We start from the raw sequence: 19790 nt of genomic DNA, 5'->3' as shown, positions 1-19790 counted from the left end.
GCTGATTGAACACAAACATATGAATATGTTCCAGATGGGGAGAAATAAAAATATAGTTGCATTTTCAGGTTATTCCATTTTGTGCAACTACAGGGAAACACCTGTTTTACTCTTCGGAACTTTAAAAATTGTGTAAATTACAGGAAAATGTAAATGGCTGCAAATTAATTTTTAAGCACATATTCTATAAAACATAAATAATCAATTGTATTAATTTTATTGGCCACCAATTTGAGACCTGTGGTCTTACAACAGTTTAAAATTTTCTTACTTTGGTAGTTCCTAACTTTTTGCCAAAATTCCAGCATTAAAGTTTGTTTCAATTGCTTCTAGTGAATTTCTTTGTCTGGGCTTCTAGTTTATAAACAGTCAAAAATTTACTGGAAACCTGAAAGTAATTACAATCTGTTAATACATATCTATGACACCAAACTCTAGGCAAGAAGTATCTCTAACTTCAAGTCATAAAATTTTATACATCTTACATTAAAAATTAAACAATGGAAAATCCAGGATGGAATGTAACAATATTATGATGAAGGCCTTAATAGCCAAAAGTTATAATTGGGCGAGCCTTTTTGTTGTGCCTATCTTCGACCCAGCATCATCACTATATGGTTAGTGGGAACTTTCGTTTTCATAATATTGTTACATTAAAAATTATTATTTTAAGGAAATGGGTAAAATATGATAGCTGGTAGTGATGACGTATTACACAAGATGGCAGACCAATGAGAGAATTAAGTTTGATATTGATAATCATGACATTATCTGTATGTAGATACGTGATTGCATGATGAAATATGCTTCCATATGACATGATACAGAGCAGACTTTGCAGTTAAATTTTAACTGTGCTTTCAGGTCTCAACCTAATCATGCCTAAAAAATTGGGACATATTCCAAAAGAAATGCCAAAAGCATGATTTTATTTAAATATCGATGCCGCTATTTTCACTTACAGCTATTTGAGCTGTGCTACTATGTCCCTCTTAACTACCACCCCAGAAATAGCTGTATATTCTGCAAAAATATGTACACTGTGCAATACTTGATTATGTCTCCCAGCAAATCAAACTTATTAGAATTTTTTTAGATTAATGTACCAACAATTTCCATTTAGTGCAGGTAGCTTGCCTGCAGTGGCTTGAAAGTAGTTTGCATTTTATCCAGATGAGGCACTTTCATAGTTCTTGTTAATTGTTGCCAACTTCCCATCTATTTGGACTAATACAGAAGTTTTGCCCAGCCCAACACTTTGTTCAGTAACATAACTATGACAAACGTTACACCCAATGTAGTTTCGTTAAGTTGGCAGTGTTATAAGATAAAGTACTGCAGCATGAGTTGTTCCCACTTTCAACGAGTTCGGTTACTTCAAAACTAGGAAGGCAGAGCTTGAGGAAGTTAACTGAATTTAACGCTACCTGCTAGACAATGCTTTGCCAGTGTCATTTTATGTCAGTTACACTTATTTTTCTCCATGAACATTACTTCATTAAGTTCAAAAGGCAGACATTTATAGTTTTAATAATGCAGATGTGGATGTGAATTAACATTGTAAACATAGAAAATTTGAAGGGACCAATAAAGAATTTCAGTACCTTATGAAAACCGTATTACGTTGCATAGGAAAAACATTTATTTATTGATGACTAGTCTTGGACTATTTTTCCACTATCACATTGGCCATAAATGTAAGTCTTGCATTAACACTGTCAACCGTCTGACAGCAATGTGCATACATTATCTGTTACTACAGTTATTAATTTCATGGCCAAATTTCCACTTGTATGACTTGTGCAGCGAAAGGCTGAGGTTTGTGGCTGATTTTATAATGAACAAACAGTTAAAAACTGGTCTTCTGTAAATAAAAATGTTCTTCCTGTGCAACTTAGGAAAGTTTTTGTAACAGTTGTTGGAATTGGAAAGTTGCAGATCCAGTCCAACCCCAGCATACTGAAGATACAGAACCAATAAAAATATTGCAAACAGTGGGAAAACGCTAATTCCAAGTCATAAAATTGAACTCGCTCTGGGGGTATCCACATCCTAATCAACAAGCAGACAGCATGCACAGCAGGTTCAAGGCATCATGATATCCTGCTGTATCATAAACAATAAGAGTTGCAAGACTGATTTATTGTTATTAGGAAATTACTCCATGAAAAGTACTATTCCTTTCTGCTTGCAGGAAGCTAATAATGCTTTGAAATTTGTACTTCGTGGGAGAATCACTCAAGGCAGCCATGTTTATATGACTGCAGCTCAGACTGACATTTTGAACTCAGCAGTGATAGAGCATGCGATGCAAGAGATGCAAAAATTTGCCACTTGCGTTCTTCAATACTGTTAAAGATTGACAGAAACACTACTTTTGTGCCAAGGAACTAACATCTCTGGGAAGAAAGATACAGCGGAGCAGTTTTTCGTTTTTCCAATTCCTGTCTGCTGCTCAGTGCCTCTTCTGTTTTCACCATTTTTTACTCGTTTGTTTAAACAAATCTGTTGGTCTTGGCTTTGATAAGTGTCCTTGAATATAAATATGCAGCATTAGATTAATGTTCTGTTCAAGGTTTATTTATTGTTTCTTCTCCAAGACCAAGTGTGATGATAGGAATAATAAAATTATTAAGTAAAATTATAATTTGCAGTATTAAAAAAAACTTAGGTGACATAACTGAGTCAGCACATTAAAAACATGTTAAATAATAATTGTAATATGTCATGTGGTAACAAAAATAGTGTCCACCAAGATTTTCAGGTGCTCAAAATCCAAACTTAGTCCAGAAAACATAAAATTGAATAGCCTTCTTATTTTCTGTAACCAAGTATCTAAGGTGCATAATTCATCCAAGTTACTGCAGATTAGCAAGAGGAGTGTTCATGTGTAACTCACCACACTCAGAGAATTCCTTAGTAATAATGTTGCCCCATTTCTGCAAATTTTCTTTATAAAGGAATATGCCTGCCCGGATGTTATTCAGGACTTTCCAGGTTGAATTAAGGAGCTCTAAACCATTAGAAAATTCCTTCTTCAGATTGTTCTTTGGACCTATTGCAGATTAATTCTGCCACAGTTCTACTCTGCATTTATTAGGTGGTGATGTGGTTGCTTTGGTTGATTGTAAAAATCTCTCTTGATTTCAGCCTCAGTGGCTGAGGAATATGTCCAAACATAAGGTGTCTGGGAGCCTGTCAGTTGCTTCTATTTTTCAGCCTGTGCAGCAGTTCTTCTCTTTGCTCATGGTGGAGCTATGCCCATAAGTTGAAAGATCTGACTTGCAGAAATACCGAAACAAAATAGTTCCACAAGCTGCAATCAAATAAATCAGAATGCAGCAGCGAACTGACTTTTTTCATTTACCATTCTGCCCATCTTCAACAGACACAATATCCATAGGATATAGTTTGCTATTGTACAGTTGTCAATAGACAACTGATAACAACCACTAACATTACAGCTGTAATAATCACAAGAAAAATTTACTTTTCCACATGTTCAAAACAACAAATTATATTTTTACACAAAATATGCCGTTGTTGTGGAAAACAAATTTGTGAGGTTGGTTTGCATGTTTCATCAAACAGGAAATCTGAAAATGAGAAATGATGATAAATCCACTGTGGTAAGTTGGTGAGAGAATATCCCTAACAGTTGCCATGAGCTTGGCGTAGCTGGTCCACACATCTACCTCAGTTGATTAAGTAATGGCAATGGCTCGATATCATCACAGCTCTATAGATGAATATAATTTTTGTCTGTGGCTGTCTGACCTTCACATTTTAAAGCTGACAACAGTGTTACTGCCTGTTGGGGATCGTCCCTTGCCAACTGTACTAGAGTCTCACTGAGATCATAGTGTCAGTGTATCCTGTCTAACTTCACTTCAGGATTAATTTACTTTAATTTTTGTTGTAAAATATGAATTTTTATGTAATAGATCTGGTGTGCAGCTGGAGTAAATCTCACTGGTGGCCGTACACGTGACGGTGGGAATATTGTTGGAGCAAGTGTGTTTTATACACGCCCAGAAGGTGAGGAGAAGGGTGAAGAAGAACAATCTGAAAAGAACTGCTCTGAGATTGAAAAACTTGATCAAGAATTAAAGGTAAGACAACCAAACAAAATTTGGAGACCATGGGTAAGGTTGTCAAAACAAAATGTAGAGATTTTGGGAATGTGTTAAGAGCAGGATGCTTTATTTATGTATTACTATGAAACATTGTTTAGCAATATCAGTATATTGATTATATTTGTAATCAAAAAACATTTTCACAGTAGCTATCACTGTTACTAAGAAGCCTTGATTATATTTCCATCACTTTAACAGGAAGGCGAAAAACTGGGAAAGGAATGTGAAGAATTGGAACAACAGCTTTCATCACTAGTTTGGATATGCACCAGCACACATGCTTGTAGTAAAGTGACTGTTATTGATGCCAATAATCCAGCTGATGTCTTAGAAACCTTCAGTGTCTGTAGTTCACACTTGCTCTGTATTGCAAGTGTTCCAGGTACATTAAATTTTTATACCTGAGAAGTAATTGAAAAATTACACTTTTTGTGATTAAAAACAGAAATGTAAATACTTTTTAAATGTTTTTTATAGGAGCCAGAGAGACTGATTATGTCAATGGAGATGAGATAAACAATAAGGAAGCTTCTGAATTACAAGAAGAAAACAACAGAGAAACTGAAGAAAAGTCTGAAGAAAATCATGAAAATGAGGAATGTGAAACAGAAAACGAACCTAATATTGGAAAGATAACATTAGTGAGCTGTGCTACTGGGAGTGAAGCCCCAGAACAGGTTGCTAATTCATCATCAAATAAAGGTACATACATTACAAGCTACTAAAATAGTTTATTGCAGACCTAAACTCTTAATTTTGAGTTAAAAGTTTGCCAATCTGAGAGAGACAGATGTGTACATGATTAAATTGATTATATGTGAAGCAATAATTGATAAAACTTCAAACTGTTGCTGAGTTTCAACAGTACTAGGAATTTCCTAATATTGTTGGTATTCCTACCTGGAGTTTCCATTGTTTGATGTTGCTGAGTTTTGACAGATAAGGGGAAAAAAGACTTATAAAAAACTTTGAGAATTTGAAATTCACTCTCATATTGTTTCATAATTTCCATTATGAAGGAGGGACTGCAAGGAATGTGGCATGAATAAAGTTACATATTAAAAGGCAGAAGCAACCCCATTGTAAACCACTACTGGAAAGCACACAAATAACAATTTGACTGCTACTTTGAAACATAGCTACCGCTGTTCATCTTACACTACTTGGCTGTTGTTTTTATCTGCTGCTCAATACTGATAATTTATATATCTTAATGATTCAGAGAATTTACATACCTGAGCCAATAAATTGTGATAAATTATAAGAAGACTGGTCAATAAGGTACTCTTCTAGTTTGTTTTTGAAAATTTGAGGATTTGTGATTTTCTGGTAGACATCTGTTGCCTATTGAAGACTTCTGCATTAGACTATAAAAGCCCCATTTTCCATCCTGAACACTAGGCAACAAGGATTCATAGTCTGTGCTAATTTTCTACTTCTGATATTTTGGTTGTTAATTTCATAGTTCAACGTAAATTAACTTTTATTAATAATTACAAATACAGAACTGTTACAGAAAAATTACTTGGGAAATTGTCTAAGAAACCCGAGATAAGAATCTCAAGGTCCTTGAAGAGGCTTCTGCAAGATGCTTGGTTACAACTTTACTAATATTGTTACTGCACTTCTATGTGAAACAAATATTGTTTTGATGTTACTTGCTTTGCCCCAGAATATTGTGGCTTAGAAGGGTATTTTGAGAAAGTATGCTAGCAACCCTCTAAATGATCATCATTGATGGGAAGTTAAACCTTGTGGTAGGATTCTGCCTATAAGTCAATACAGTGGGAAAGATTTTTAAATGCAGGGCAGGCAGAACTCAGTTTTTTATTAACTTATCCACAGCTGGTGCTACTTCAGTTTCTTATTCCTCTGGATGGCAAATAATTCCACACATAGGGTTTAATATAGTGTGTGTGCACATTGATATCTGTTTGTGGAATCTGTGAGTCATTTCCATTTGTTTGGAATTGCGTAATATGAACTATTACATTTTATGGTAATATCTGTGGGTAGCTTTGAAAGATAAAATATTGAAGGCAGCAGAGGATCAAATAGGTAAAAAGACTAGACCTCGTAGAAATTCGTGGATATCACAAGACATATTGAAAGAGAAAACATAAAAATTCAGCAAATGACGCAGGCAAGAGGAAATAGAAACATCTAAAATATGAGATTAATAATAAGTGCGAAATGGCTAAGCAGGAATGTCTGGATGACAAATGTAGCTATTTAGAAGCATATATTGCTAGGGGAAAGATATTTACTGCCTACAGGAAAATTAAAGAGGCTTTTGGAGAAAAGATAAAGAGACTGTAAGAATATAAAGAGCTGAGTTAGAAAACTAGTACAAAGTAAAGAAGGAAAAGGTGGAAATAGTATATAGGTGGTTTGCATTAGGGAGATGAGCTTGAAGACAATGTTATAGAAAAGGAAGAGGACATAGATGTAGATGAGATGGATATGATACTGCAAGAAGAATTTCTCAGAACACTGAAAAACCTAGGTCAAAACAATGCCCCCGGAGCAGGCAACATTCCCTCAGAACTGCTGATATCCCACTTGGTGTGCAAGATGTATAAGACATACGAAAAACCCTCAGACTTCAAGAAGAATGTAATAATTCCAATTCCAAAGAAAGCAAGTACCAACAGGTATGAATATTACCCAACTATCAGTTTAAAAGTCTTGGCTACAAATAATGAACACGAATTCTTTACAGAAGAATTGAAAAACTGGCAGAAGCCGATCTTGGGCAGATCAGTTTGGATTCTGGAGAAATGTAGGAAAACGTGAGGCAATACTGACCTGAAAACTTATCATAGAAGATAGATTAAAGAAAGTCATAATTGAGATTGTAGCATTCGTAGACTTGGAGAGCACTTTTGACAATGCTGACTCGAAAAGTCTCTTTGAAATTCTGAAGATATAATGGGTAAAATACAAAGAGCAAAAGGCTATTTACAACTTGTACAGAAGCCCAATGGCAGTTATAAGTGTGTCTAGGGGCATGAAAGGGAAGCAGTGCTTGAGAAAGGAGTGAGATAGCGTTATAGCCTCTTCTTGATGTTATTCTGACTGTACACTGAGCAAGCAGTAAAGAAAATCAGAGAAGAATTTAGAGTAGGAATTAAAGTTCAAGGAAGAAAAATGAAAGCTTTGAAGTTTGCTGATGACACTGTATTTCATTAGAGACAGCGAAGTACTTGGAAGAGCAGATGAATAGAATGGACACTCTTTAAAGGAGGATGAGAGATGAACATCAACAAAAGCAAAACACAGACAATGGAATGTAGTCACATTAAAGTGATGTTGTGGGAACTAGATTAGGAAACAAGGCACTAAAAGTAGTGCATGAGTTTTGCTTTTGGGCAGAAAAATACCTGATGATGGCCAAACTAGAGAGGTATAAAATGTAGATGGCAATGGCTGATACAGCATTTCTGAAGTAGAGAAATCTGCTGGCATAGAATGTAGACTTAAGTGTCAGGAATTCTTTTTCTTACATTATTTGTCTTTAGTGCAGCCATATATTTAAGTGAAACGTGGATGAAAAGCAGTTTATACAATAAGAGAATAAAAGGAAAGAAGAAATTTGGTACTACAGAAGAATGCTGAAGATTAGATGGGTAGATCGTGTAACTAATGAGGAGATACTGAATGAAAGAGGGTGTGTCAGCTGCTGGTTGTATGCAGCCAGTGAGAGAGCAGCATGTAGATGCATAGTTTTGTTGATCTGTTGTACTTTCTGGAATGATGAGATCAACCAGGTAATGCCATAAAATATTCCCCAGACCACAATGCTCCCACCTTCAACCTGGATCCTTCTGACAGTTGTTGCTGGGTATTTGCTTTCAGATGTTTCACATTGTATACACAAAATTCCATCTGTCTGATGGAGCGTAAAATGTGATTCATCTGAAAAGGCCACCTGTCGCCACTCGGTAGACATCCAGTTATGCTGTTGACATGCAAATTCCAGCCTTCGTCAATGATGAACAGCAGTTGGCATGGATGCATAAATCAGGCACCTGCTGTGGATGCCTATAAGTAGCAGTGTTCGTTGAATTGTTGTTGATGAATCACTATTGGTATCCCCTTGGTTCGTCTGGCCAGTTGCCCAACTATTGCACAACTATTCATCCATAAACATCTTCACAGCCATCATTCACCCCTGTCATTTATGGCCTGTGCTACACCAAAGTTGCCTCAGCATCAGTTCAGAAAGTGCCATTTTGCTGTGCATGGTGTACTTTGGCCACAGCAGCATGCAAGCATTTTAGAAATGCTTCCACCCTTGGCCTGAAAGCCAGTGATCATGTCCTTCTGGATGTCAGTTAAATTGCTCCATTTCCACATTACGACAATAACTGCACTGTTTTCTGTGTTCTCCAGATATGATTTATATACCTTACACTGCTATTGCTTCCACCTGCTGTCTGTGAATGGTTATTGCACGTCAAACATATGCAGTGATCATATTTATGTGAATGGACCATGTGCAGTCTCTGGTTCTCAGATCTCACAGGGTGTGCTCTTAATGTGTGATGTTAAGGGGAAGTTGCTGCTACCCAAGCAATAAAATGTTTACAAGGAAAAACTCTGTTCTTTGCACAAAAGATTCTGCTGAACCAGGTTGGCACATTGCAAATGGTGAGGAATTACAGATTTTCTTTCTTCCTATGTTGAGTCACAGACATGGGATAAATATATAACCATTTTGTTTACCAAACTAATGGTATTATAGTAGGATAAACACACATTTTAGGAGGTTTTTATTTATTTCCAGGTTAAGTTCAGAGGTAAAATATAGTTGCTTATGTTGAGGTTTTTCAGTTTTGAATTTGGTCGAAAGTGCCCATTAAGTCTTTGTACTCAGCAAGTTGATGAACGACTTAACATCATAATGTTCTGTCGTGAGGTTCATGGTATAGCTGATATTAATAATAGTATATCTAAAAAGAAAGATGATGAGACTTACCAAACAAAAGCGCTGGCAGGTCGATAGACACACAAACAAACACAAATATACACACAAAATTCAAACTTTCGCAACAAACTGTTGGCTCATCAGGAAAGAGGGAAGGAGAGGGAAAGACGAAAGGATGTGGGTTTTAAGGGAGAGGGTAAGGAGTCATTCCAATCCCGGGAGCGGAAAGACTTACCTTAGGGGGAAAAAAGGACAGGTATACACTCGCACACACACACACATATCCATCCACACATACAGACACAAGCAGACATATTTAATAATAGGATTTATTTAAGAGTTTTTTTGTGAAGAATGGAGGCAATAATTGAAGTATGTATCTTCTTGTTAAATAGTATGTTGTATGTATCTGAATTGTCAAACTGCTATTAAATAAAGTCATAATTACTAAATGTATTTGTGAAAATCCATGTTGGTCTATTTTGTCAAAATAATAGGGGATAAGCTGCACCACTGAAAAAGTTTTTCCACTCTTCTTATGTATGTAGCTGTGAAGCTTCTTTTGAGAAATTAAATCTATTGTGTTTTGTGTTTTAATTATGGAATCTGTGATGTGTTTGAAGCAATTTCACATTTTTTTTTTTTTTTTTTGTCTTCGTCTGTTGCCATGTGCTTCCTTAAACATTTAGGCAATGTGGAAAATATTGAAGTAGATAGCTTCAATGGGATTTTCAGTATTAATAATGACCCTTAACTAATTCAGGATAAGAACAAAAACAGACTAGCTGTCACTCATTTTGAATGTTGTTTATCAGATTGTTTCTCATCAGTTTTCTCCCAAATGAATTCTGTTTTTGTTTTCACATTTTAAAATACATTTGTCTTTTAGGACTTTTAAAATTATATTTTAATTCATTTTAGCACTTTTATTTTTAAAGAAAAATTATATCTGGCTGTGGGAAATTAGTTTTTTTTTTTTTGGTACAAAAAAATCCCAGAGAGGGACATTTAAAAGTTTGAGAACATACGATTATTTGTGCATTTCAATGCACATTACAGCTTTCAGTTATGTAAAATAACCATAAAAGAAATATTATGGCTGGTAAAGCCATGGGCAATTGAGAGTCCCATAATAAGGGTAACTGTTTTTCAGACTCACTTATATCAGTAGACTCTGAGGCTGATAGTGATGCTACTCCCACACGTCGTTTGGTGAAGGAAGTGACTGGGGTAGTGAAAGATGGCGTTTCAGAAATACCAAAAGGTAACTATAACAGTGAGTCTTTGTTACTGCTGAAAATCCTGAGTTCTTTCTGCATTGTTTTATTAACTTTCTTTCATTTCTTATGTCTCCTTGTCCTTTCTCTTCCTCACTTCCAACTCTTGCCGCTTCTCCTTCCTCTTTCTCCATCATTGGTTCTCACCTGGTAGTCCCTCTCTCCATTCCGCTGTGTCTATTCACCAGTCACATTCTGTAGCACACTATAGAAACATTCAGTATATTACAGAAAATATGTGCCAGTATTTCTATGACTCATTCGGGTTTAGATTCTCTGTAAATTTTCATAACTTTGTTTATTTTTCTTCTCACAATATTTGTCCATCAGTCTCCTAAATCATTCACGTGAAATGGACTCGTATGCCAAAATGTTTATAGCGAGAATAAACTTCTCTCTTGTTTCAACTACAGTTGTAAGCCGAGTGTTAGTCAATAACTGTTCATATTTCATATTAATCAGTTTATCTTATTGCTCATTACATACTTCATTTTCATACCTCAAAATTTAGGTTTTGCTGCTTCTGCTTTCTGGTGTAGTTTGAAGTTAGTTATTTGCTTAGCGGTTGTGGTGTGAGCTGATGGACTATTTCTGTAAGCTTTTGTGATATATCTGCAACTAATTTGTAAATACATAAAGCTGTGAGTGTAAAATGTCTAACATTTAATAAAAACATTGATTGTAGTGAAGACTACTTAATACATATGTGAAGCATTGACCATTAGATGTGCACATAAACAAGAAGCTGAACACTGTAGCACAGCATTTAAAAACATACTTGTCTTCAAATAATAAAGATCCAGTATACACTTCCCATTCCGTATAGCTGGTTTTGCAGTATGGAATAAACTTGCAAGGCCTGAAAGGAATCTCCTCTTGCCAAGAAATGGTGAGTAACAGCAAGTCTTTGCTTCAAAGTAATGGCTTTCTGGAAATTTGATTATTAACAAATGACTATCATATTCATTATAACTTCAGAACTGGCTAGTAACATTATAGTGAAGTTATGGAAAGCAGTGCTATCTTTCAGATTAAACTTGCACACAGTATCGTTCCCAGTGTCCGTCTGCTTAGCTGGGTGGTAACGTGCTTGCCTCCCATGCACTGGGCCCGAGTTCGACTCCCGGCTGGCTTGGAGATTTTCTCCGCTCGGGGACTGGGTGTTGTGTTGTCCTCTTTCATCCTCATCACCAGCCGTAAGTTGCCCAATGTGGCGCTGAATGAAATAAGACTTGCACTTGGCAGCCGAACCTGACTGGGACATACCAGCCAACAATGCCATATGATCATTTCATTTAATTTTTTTCATAATTCCCTGTGTATCTTCTATAGTACATTTTCATTGCCTGATGGCTACACATTTGTCTTTGTCTGCATTGAGAAGAATTGTTAATGCAGCACTACACATCATTAATTCATCCTTTTCACTGGACGTAACTTAGCACACAATGTGAAATGTTTGCTGTTAGCTTCAGTGTAGCAGATTGTGCAAATACACATACAGAAATGTTTGTCGGTAGTGTGGACAAGAGTACAAACAATGTTGCAGACTTCATTGGAAATAATGTGTCATAAAGAAACATGTTTTTAACTCAGTGTAAACATGTTTTAAAAAATTCTGTGATTAATGTGAAAAAGGCTGTTAGTGTACAGAAATTGTAAATACAGTTGCAAGGCAGGGCCATTGTAGGTAGAAGTAAGAATCGAATGGGGCACATGGGGTAGAAAAAATGGCACGTGGACAGTGGTTGGTGCACCTGGAAAGGGAAAAAAGGCAAGCGGAGAACAAAAAAAATATTAAGGTTGGAGACTAGGGAAGTTGGAAGACTGAAGAGTGTGCTGAAGGCAAACCACTGAGAGCAGCAGTGGTTTGGTGGAAGATGAATCTGGTCAGTATAGGCTGTGAAGTATCTGTAAAAAATTACCACATTGTACTGAGAAGTGTGTACTATCATTATATTATTGAGTATGCAGTTGCTATTCACATGGGTGGATAACTACTATATTGTCATGCCGACATAACATCTCATTATTTCACAATTGTTCTCCACGTCCCCCCCCCCTCCCCCCCCCCCCCCCTGTTGGGGTGGGATACATTGATAAGTGCGCTGGAAAAAGAGATTCTAGGTAGATACATGAGTCAGTGAGTCAGATCTTGCATACAGATATTCCACAGTAGCATCGCTGTAGGATGTCATTGCTGCAAGTGGATGAGTGATGTAAGCGTGGACTGTAATGGTTTGTGGATTCAGCAGACAGCATGTTACCACCCTGCGAGGATTGAGAGGAGATTTTGTTAAAAATCTGTCTCATTTCAAATCATGAAACAATCTACTTAAGGTCTCGACAGTTTTAGTCTATTGTAGTTCATGCATTAAGATATTGTTGTAGGTGCGATATAATGTGGGAGGATATGATATGGTCCCTCTGTGGGTTACATGTGAACAGTAATAAGGCTGTGAAGGACTTGTTGCTTGAGGGATTGTGTACAACAGTAGGTGTTATGTCCACAGCCCTAGGGCTGATCATTTTAGCTGTTATCAAAGTGAAGTTCAATATTTTTTTGTGAACTGATACGAAAGATGGTAAACATCCAGTGTGATGGTCCACTGAGCATGTGATGATGAAAGTAAAGATGTTTTAAGGAGTGATATCAAGATGGAGAAGTTGAAAAGTTCAGTTTTTTAGTTTGCTTTGAAGGATTTGTACATACATGCAAATGGTCTGATCAGCATGTTGACATGCAAAGGATCACATGAGTGGATCTATATATAGATTAATAGAATTGGAAAAGTTACTAAATAACACTAAGTTATAATGAGTTATCAGAAGTGCAGCTAAATTGAAGATGAAGTATAATTATAGTCAAGCCATGTATCTTATTACAGTGGAACAGTGTGAAGAGAATATTTGGATGCAGAGTTTATTATTAACAAAAAATAAACAATTTACAGGTATCAAATGAATCTAGTATAAAATAGCAAGACCTGTTTTAAAAATAAATGAAAGCTAGTCCAAGGAGGTCAAAGCCCATGCACCAGCATGCTTAGATTCTGAACAGGTTTAAGACCTCATAAATGAGTATAGAAATTGATCAGTGACAGCAAATCCCTCTACCAGATGATGATGGTAGCTTTTAATGTGAAAGTAAGACAAAAGTAAACAGATTCGTTACTGAGAAGTAGTTGGTTGGTTGGTTGGTTGGTTGGTTGGTTGGTTGGTTTGGGGAAGGAGACCAGACAGCGTGGTCATCGGTCTCATCGGATTAGGGAAGGATTGGGAAGGAATGCGGCCGTGCCCTTTCAGAGGAACCATCCTGGCATTTGCCTGGAGTGATTTAGGGAAATCACGGAAAACCTAAATCAGGATGGCTGGACGCGGGATTGAACCGTCGTCCTCCCGAATGAGAGTCCAGTGTCTAACCACTGCGCCACCTCGCTCGGTTGAGAAGTAGTGAATATATTGTTACAAACAATGAAGCTATCTCTAGAATTTGCCAAGAACAGCGGCATGTTTGTCCTAAACGCATTCTTTCCAGGGAAAACAAAAAGAAAAAGCATTTGCCCCGGAGCAAATCGAACTAAAACGACATTTTATGAAACAAAAAAAGCAATGTCTCAAGGTATGACTGATTGTCCTAAAGACCTTTTGAATTGTAAATGATCACTGACTAGCAACAAGCAGGCAGTGGAGAGTTTCATATTGTAAATTACCTGGAAATACAGGAAAACAGGCAAATGAGTTAGGAAACATACCAGAGTAGGGGACGCAATGAAAATTAAACGGAGATGGGCAGAAAGTGTAGTGAAGTGACTGTGTGCTAGATGAGCCAAGGAAGTACTTTGACAGATTCCATGAGATAAGAAAAGACTGAAACGATTCCCATAGATATCACGTTATAAAACTTATGGGAGCAACGTAGGTGCTTATAGCTGAAAGTGCAATGCATGGTAAAGTCTTGACAGGACCTTTATCTGGCATAGGATATCACACAGATGATCATGATGATGGGAATGGTAATGCACTTTCATTATTAACCCAGGAAGTGTTAGCTACTGTCATTTAGTGTTAAAAGTATTAGCAGTTTGTTTGTTTGTTTGTTGTTGTTGTTGTTGTTGTTGTTGTTCTTGTTTTTCATCATCTTCAGTCCGAAGACTGACTGACTGCAGATCTCCTTGCACGCCTCTTCATATCTTTCAGAAACACTTTTCTGGTTGTTGTCAGTCTGCATTTCATATCCTCTCTACCTTGGTCATAGTCAGTTATGTTACTACCCTAATAGCAAAACTACTTGACTGCTTTTAGTGTGTCATTTTCTAATCTAATTCTGTCATCTTCACCTGCTTTAATCTGACTGCATTCCTTTACCCTTCTTTTGCTTTTGTTGTTGTTCATCTTATAACTTCTTTTCGTTAAAGTGATCTTCCAAGCCCTATTTGGAATGCCAGTAATTTGAGTGCCTACTAATCAGATGGCGTTCCAGATCCACAACTCTTGTGGGATTTTTTCATCTTGTAGCCATTTGTTGTCCAGGGTTGCAGATCCAATTGCCTCATACGTACGAAAAACATAAACTTCAAATAACAACATGAGAACGATACACTGAAATATCATATTGCCTCAATGAGTCAGTGTCACCGCCTTCATCCTTGGCGAAAGCAATGCAGTGTCATCTTGGAAACGTACATACATCTGTCATCTAGTAAAGGTCTGCCAAGACTCTCACCATGACAGTAGCTCACACAGTGCTGCTGCCAAAAAGTGTCCCCCCTTCAGCTGAGGCTTCTGCTTCTATTCTAGTGGCTAGTGAAGTATTTCTCTTGGCATCAGACAAACACTATGTGAGAATTAAGATAAGTCTTATAACTCTTTAGTATTGTGTAAATTTAAGTTATGTTGATGTTTCAGAGCATCCAAATGAAGGGTCAATAACCCTATTCAACTTGAGTCACAGGTTTTGACCAGTTATGTAATGTTAATGGTTACTGTCAAGTTCCTTTGAAAGGGCGTAGCCGACCTTCTTCCCCATCCTTCCCTAATCTGATGGGACCAACGACTTCGCTGTTTGGTCCCCTCCTCCAAATCAACCAACCAATCACCTTTTAGTTTATATATTCACTGTTTTGTTGTTAGATGATGAAGCAATGAGTTTGAAAGCAAAACCTTGTTGTCGTGACAGACTGATCTGTAGCTTAACCCGTTTGAAAAAAACACTAGCAGTCTCACATTATAGTCACCATGTTGTTTACAACATTTACTGCATGTTTTCTATGTCACTGGTTAAAGCCGCTGACTTGTATTGAGTACTCCTCTTTATTGCAAATGACATTACAAATCTCTCTCAAATTGCCAGTTCTGGTCCCATATAAATTGTGTTTTTAATATACTGATTGAACTGGGTTGAAAGGAGTGGAAAAGGCTAAAAACACAGGAAAATGTAAAACATTAGAAAAATACCAAATTAAATATCAAATAGAATATTATCTTGATATACATCAAATTAAACCACATGAGAAAAACTGGTGAAATAAATATGAGTAAAAAGATTTATATGGAAAGGGATGGATAATTTCAGGCAAGTCTGTTTAATGGCCAAAAGTTTATTACATTACATCAGAATCAACTTTTACTGTGTAGAAATTAGGGAATGACAGACAAACTAGTTTTCATCTGAAACAGTTTATTTGGAGTAGATTGATTTCAGTTGATATCGAATTTATGAAAACACAACAATTTGAATAGAATTATGTCACAGGATCATATTGTTTGACACATTCCTGCACTGCTCTGGAACCCAAACTGATCTCCTGCAAAGTTGGCTTTTACAAGTTTTTCCATTCTTTTGTAAATAATTTGTGTGAGTACTTTGCATCCATTAGTTATTAAACTGTTGTTTCAGTAATATTCACAACCTCCATTGGAATAGGGATTATTGCATTCTTCTTGCAGTGTGAGAGTATTTCGCCTGATTCATATACTGTGCCTTACATACCAGGTGGAATAGTTCTGTCATAGTTATTTCTCCCAAGAATCTCAGTAATTCTGAGGGAATATCATTTACTCCAAAGACTATGTTTCATCTTAGGTTTTTCAGTGCTCTGTCAAATTCCTTTCACACAGTATCATGTCCCCCTTCTTATCAGCATTTTCTTCCTCTTTCTATTACAATATCCTCGAGTTTGTTTACCCTTTTTAGAGCCTTGATATATCCCTTCCATCTACCAGCCTTTCCTTTTTTGCATTGTATAGACTTGTCTTCCCCCCTCTCCCCCCCACACACATACACATCAGTTTTCTAGCTAGGCTGCCATGAATTCATCTCTCTTGTGCCATCTTCTTCAACACAGAATAGCACTTTCACTCTATGTCCTCTATTTGTTGGATGTACTCCAATCTCTGCTATTCCCTACTGTTTTTACCATTTGCAGCTCCCTGCATTATCATGGAACTTACTCCCTGATGTCTTAACACATGTGCTGCCACATGTTGATGCTTTTTGTCACTGTTTTCCATATGTTTCATTCTTTGATTCTTGTATGGGAAACTACCTCATTCCTTATCAGTCCACCTTATTTTAATCATCCTTCTATAGCACGATATCTAAAATGCTTCAGTTCTCTTCTTTCCTGTTTTTCCTTCACACTTTCTGTATGAAATGTTAACATCCATAAGGTGCTTCTCTTTCCTCCAAAGGCTTGTTTAATTTTCCTTTCATATACTTCTTTGCTAGTCAGGTATGCTTCTACAGCCTTGCAGTTCTCATCTAGCCATTTCTGCTTAGACTTTTTGAACTTTGTCAGTCTCAATTTTTATATTTGTATTAAGTTTTGCTAAATTTGCTGCCTTTTGTACCCCTCCCCCTCCCTTTTTTTATAAATTAACTTCCATATCTCTTGTGTTGTTCAGATTTGTACAGGGCCTTGTCTTTTTCCCTGTTTGTCACTCCGCTGCTGTCACTATTTCATCTCTTAAAGCTACCTCATCATCTTCTATTGCACTCCTTTCCCCTGCATCAGTCAATGGTAGCTTAGTGCTGTTTTTGGAACACTCAACAATCTCCAGTTCGTTCAGTTTATCCGTGTCCCATATTCTTAACTTCTTACCTTTATGCAGTTTGTTTTTAATCTACAGTTTAAAACCAATAAATAATGGCCAGAGTCCACACTTGCTCCTGGAAATATTTTGCACTTAAAAATCTGGTATGAAATCTCTATCTTACCATTACGTAATGTAACTGAAACATTCCATTGTCTCCAGATCTCTTTAACATCCACACTCTTCTTTTCCGGTTCTTAAACCAATTTCTACCAGGTGGTTCCCCCAGTCAGTGTTCGCTTATTATTCTTCCTTCTTGTCCTTTTTCTACTATCTGATTCCTGTCCCCCATCACAATTAAATTTTCACCTCCCTGAACTATGCAAGTAATTCATTTATCTCAGAATACATTCTTTCAATCTCTTCATCTGCAGAGCTAGTTGGCATAAAACTTGTAATACTCTTTGTGTGTTTGCTATGATGTTCATAACAGCTTACATGCATTCTTCTTTTCTTGTTTATTGTTAGACCTACTTGTGCGTTACCTGTATTTGATTCTGTGTTGCCAACTCAGTACCCACCTGAGCAGAAGTCCTGTTTTTCCTACCATCACACTTCACTAATTCCGACTATACTGAACTTTAATGTATCCATTCCTCTTTTTAAATCCTGTAATCTTCCTAGCCAGTTAAGGGGTCTGATGGTCTGCTCCAGTCTGAAGAATGCCAGTCTTGTTCATCCTATTGACAATATCCTCCTTTGTAGCCTCATCTGGAGATCTGAATGGGAGAATGTTTTAATTTTGGAATATTTGATCCAAGAGGAGAGCTGCATGTTCTCAGGAAATGAAATGGTTGCAGTTTCCCCTTGCTTTCAGCCAGGCCTCTCCACAGGTAACCCTCCCATATGGTTCACCTTGGCATAGCTATCTGCATTGTAGAGGCACACAAAGCATCCCACCTCAGTAAGGTCCATGCATTGTGGGGCCTGCAATCTTCTCTGTGTTGAAGCACTTCTTGGTCTTGAAGTGAATGTGACTTCAGTGTATTCACTGGAGACACTAGTTAACTTTTCCTTTGTGGTGATATAGGGCACCTTTCACTCTTGCAGAGTACAACATCTATGAACCTGTTGGTCCAGATTGTCAATGAATTCCTAACTTCAGTAAGTGAGATGGCACAATGGTTAAGGCATGGTACTCACAATCAGGAAGAACAGGGTTTGAATCTGCATCTGGCTAACTACATTTAGGTTTTGTCATTATTTCCCTACCCCACTTTAGGCGAATGGTGGGACGATTCCTTTAAAAAGGTCTCTGCGATTTTCTGACTCCTCATGTGGAAGTTTCGATCTTTAGCTTTGTCTATTATTACTTTTTTCCTTCCTTCCCTCCTTTTCATGTAAGACAATGTTTATCTGTCCTCGTGAATTTTGATGTAAGTTTTTAAATTTGAGTTACTCCTTTCAAAATAACTGCATGCATATCCTCAATGCCATCAGGGAAAACATTTTCTCCATGCTTGCTGTTATGTTATAAGTCCAGTTACTTATATTTTTAAACTTGTCACCTTTGTGACCCTTTGCCTACAAAACCAGTGTCACCATGTTCCATAGTATCTGTTTATATTGTTGTTTATCCACAACAATGCTCCCTGAAAGTTCATTTGAAGAAGTGAGTAGTTATCAAATTCTGATTCTTATATCGTTAATATTTATATAACCACCCCATAAGGCATAAAACTGTGAAAATAGAAACAAACTATGAAATGTTCTTTACCATTGCAGCCTTCATGTTGTGTACTTTTCTTCTCTCCTGAGCTATATGGTTGTTAGTTTCATGAAAGTTTCATAATAAGCAGCCATTGGGAGAGCCACTCTGTTGTCAGTCTCCACTAGATTCAGCTTCATCTACAAATTACATTCAGCAGTACCAGCATCTGTGTTCACAATCACAATATCATTTGTTCTCATACACCAGTAGGAAATGCATTTGTACCACCACCACTCTATCCAAAGCATAACAACTATACCCTAGCATTGTTGTTTATGCTAGAATGTCATCTGCAGTGTTACACTATTTGTTGCATAATATGCAGAGCTGTTCACTAAATCCAATGCCAAATATATGCTAAATAGAAATACCTAGTCCTTATGCCAAATCTTCCCTACTGTATCAATCTCCATCACTATTCTCAAGTATCACGTGATTAAACAGTTGAACTACTTCTGCAGTACAAATTTTAAAATTCTTGTCTCAATTTTTGGTATATCATTTGTTTTCAGAAAGAGTTCAGTTTTTTTAAAAAAAATGGTGACATTGAACTGTCATTTGAAAGAAGACTACTTCCAGTAGTAACCCAATTCTCTAATATATTAATTAATGTGATGAAAAGTGGATTGATGTGTGGAGCA

At 36.8% G+C, this 19790-nt stretch overlaps 1 protein-coding gene across 10 annotated transcripts in view; it reads left to right on the top strand.

Moving 5' to 3' along the window:
- LOC126254530 (C-Jun-amino-terminal kinase-interacting protein 4) overlaps positions 1–19790 on the top strand; it is a 263338-nt gene that overhangs the window by 111860 nt on the left and 131688 nt on the right. For 9 of the 10 annotated variants that reach the window (XM_049955319.1, XM_049955323.1, XM_049955328.1 and 6 more), the window contains 4 exons: positions 3945–4112; positions 4335–4518; positions 4614–4838; positions 10220–10330. In XM_049955319.1, the coding sequence (XP_049811276.1) occupies positions 3945–4112; positions 4335–4518; positions 4614–4838; positions 10220–10330 (688 nt within the window). The remainder of the gene's footprint in view (positions 1–3944; positions 4113–4334; positions 4519–4613; positions 4839–10219; positions 10331–19790) is intronic. The other variant, XM_049955327.1, reaches the window with a different exon arrangement.

This window comes from Schistocerca nitens, chromosome 1 (assembly GCF_023898315.1).
Source record: "Schistocerca nitens isolate TAMUIC-IGC-003100 chromosome 1, iqSchNite1.1, whole genome shotgun sequence".
Classification (NCBI taxonomy): domain Eukaryota; kingdom Metazoa; phylum Arthropoda; class Insecta; order Orthoptera; family Acrididae; genus Schistocerca; species Schistocerca nitens.
Note: the sequence above shows the minus strand (reverse complement) of the source record. Positions and strands in the feature narration are given on the sequence as shown.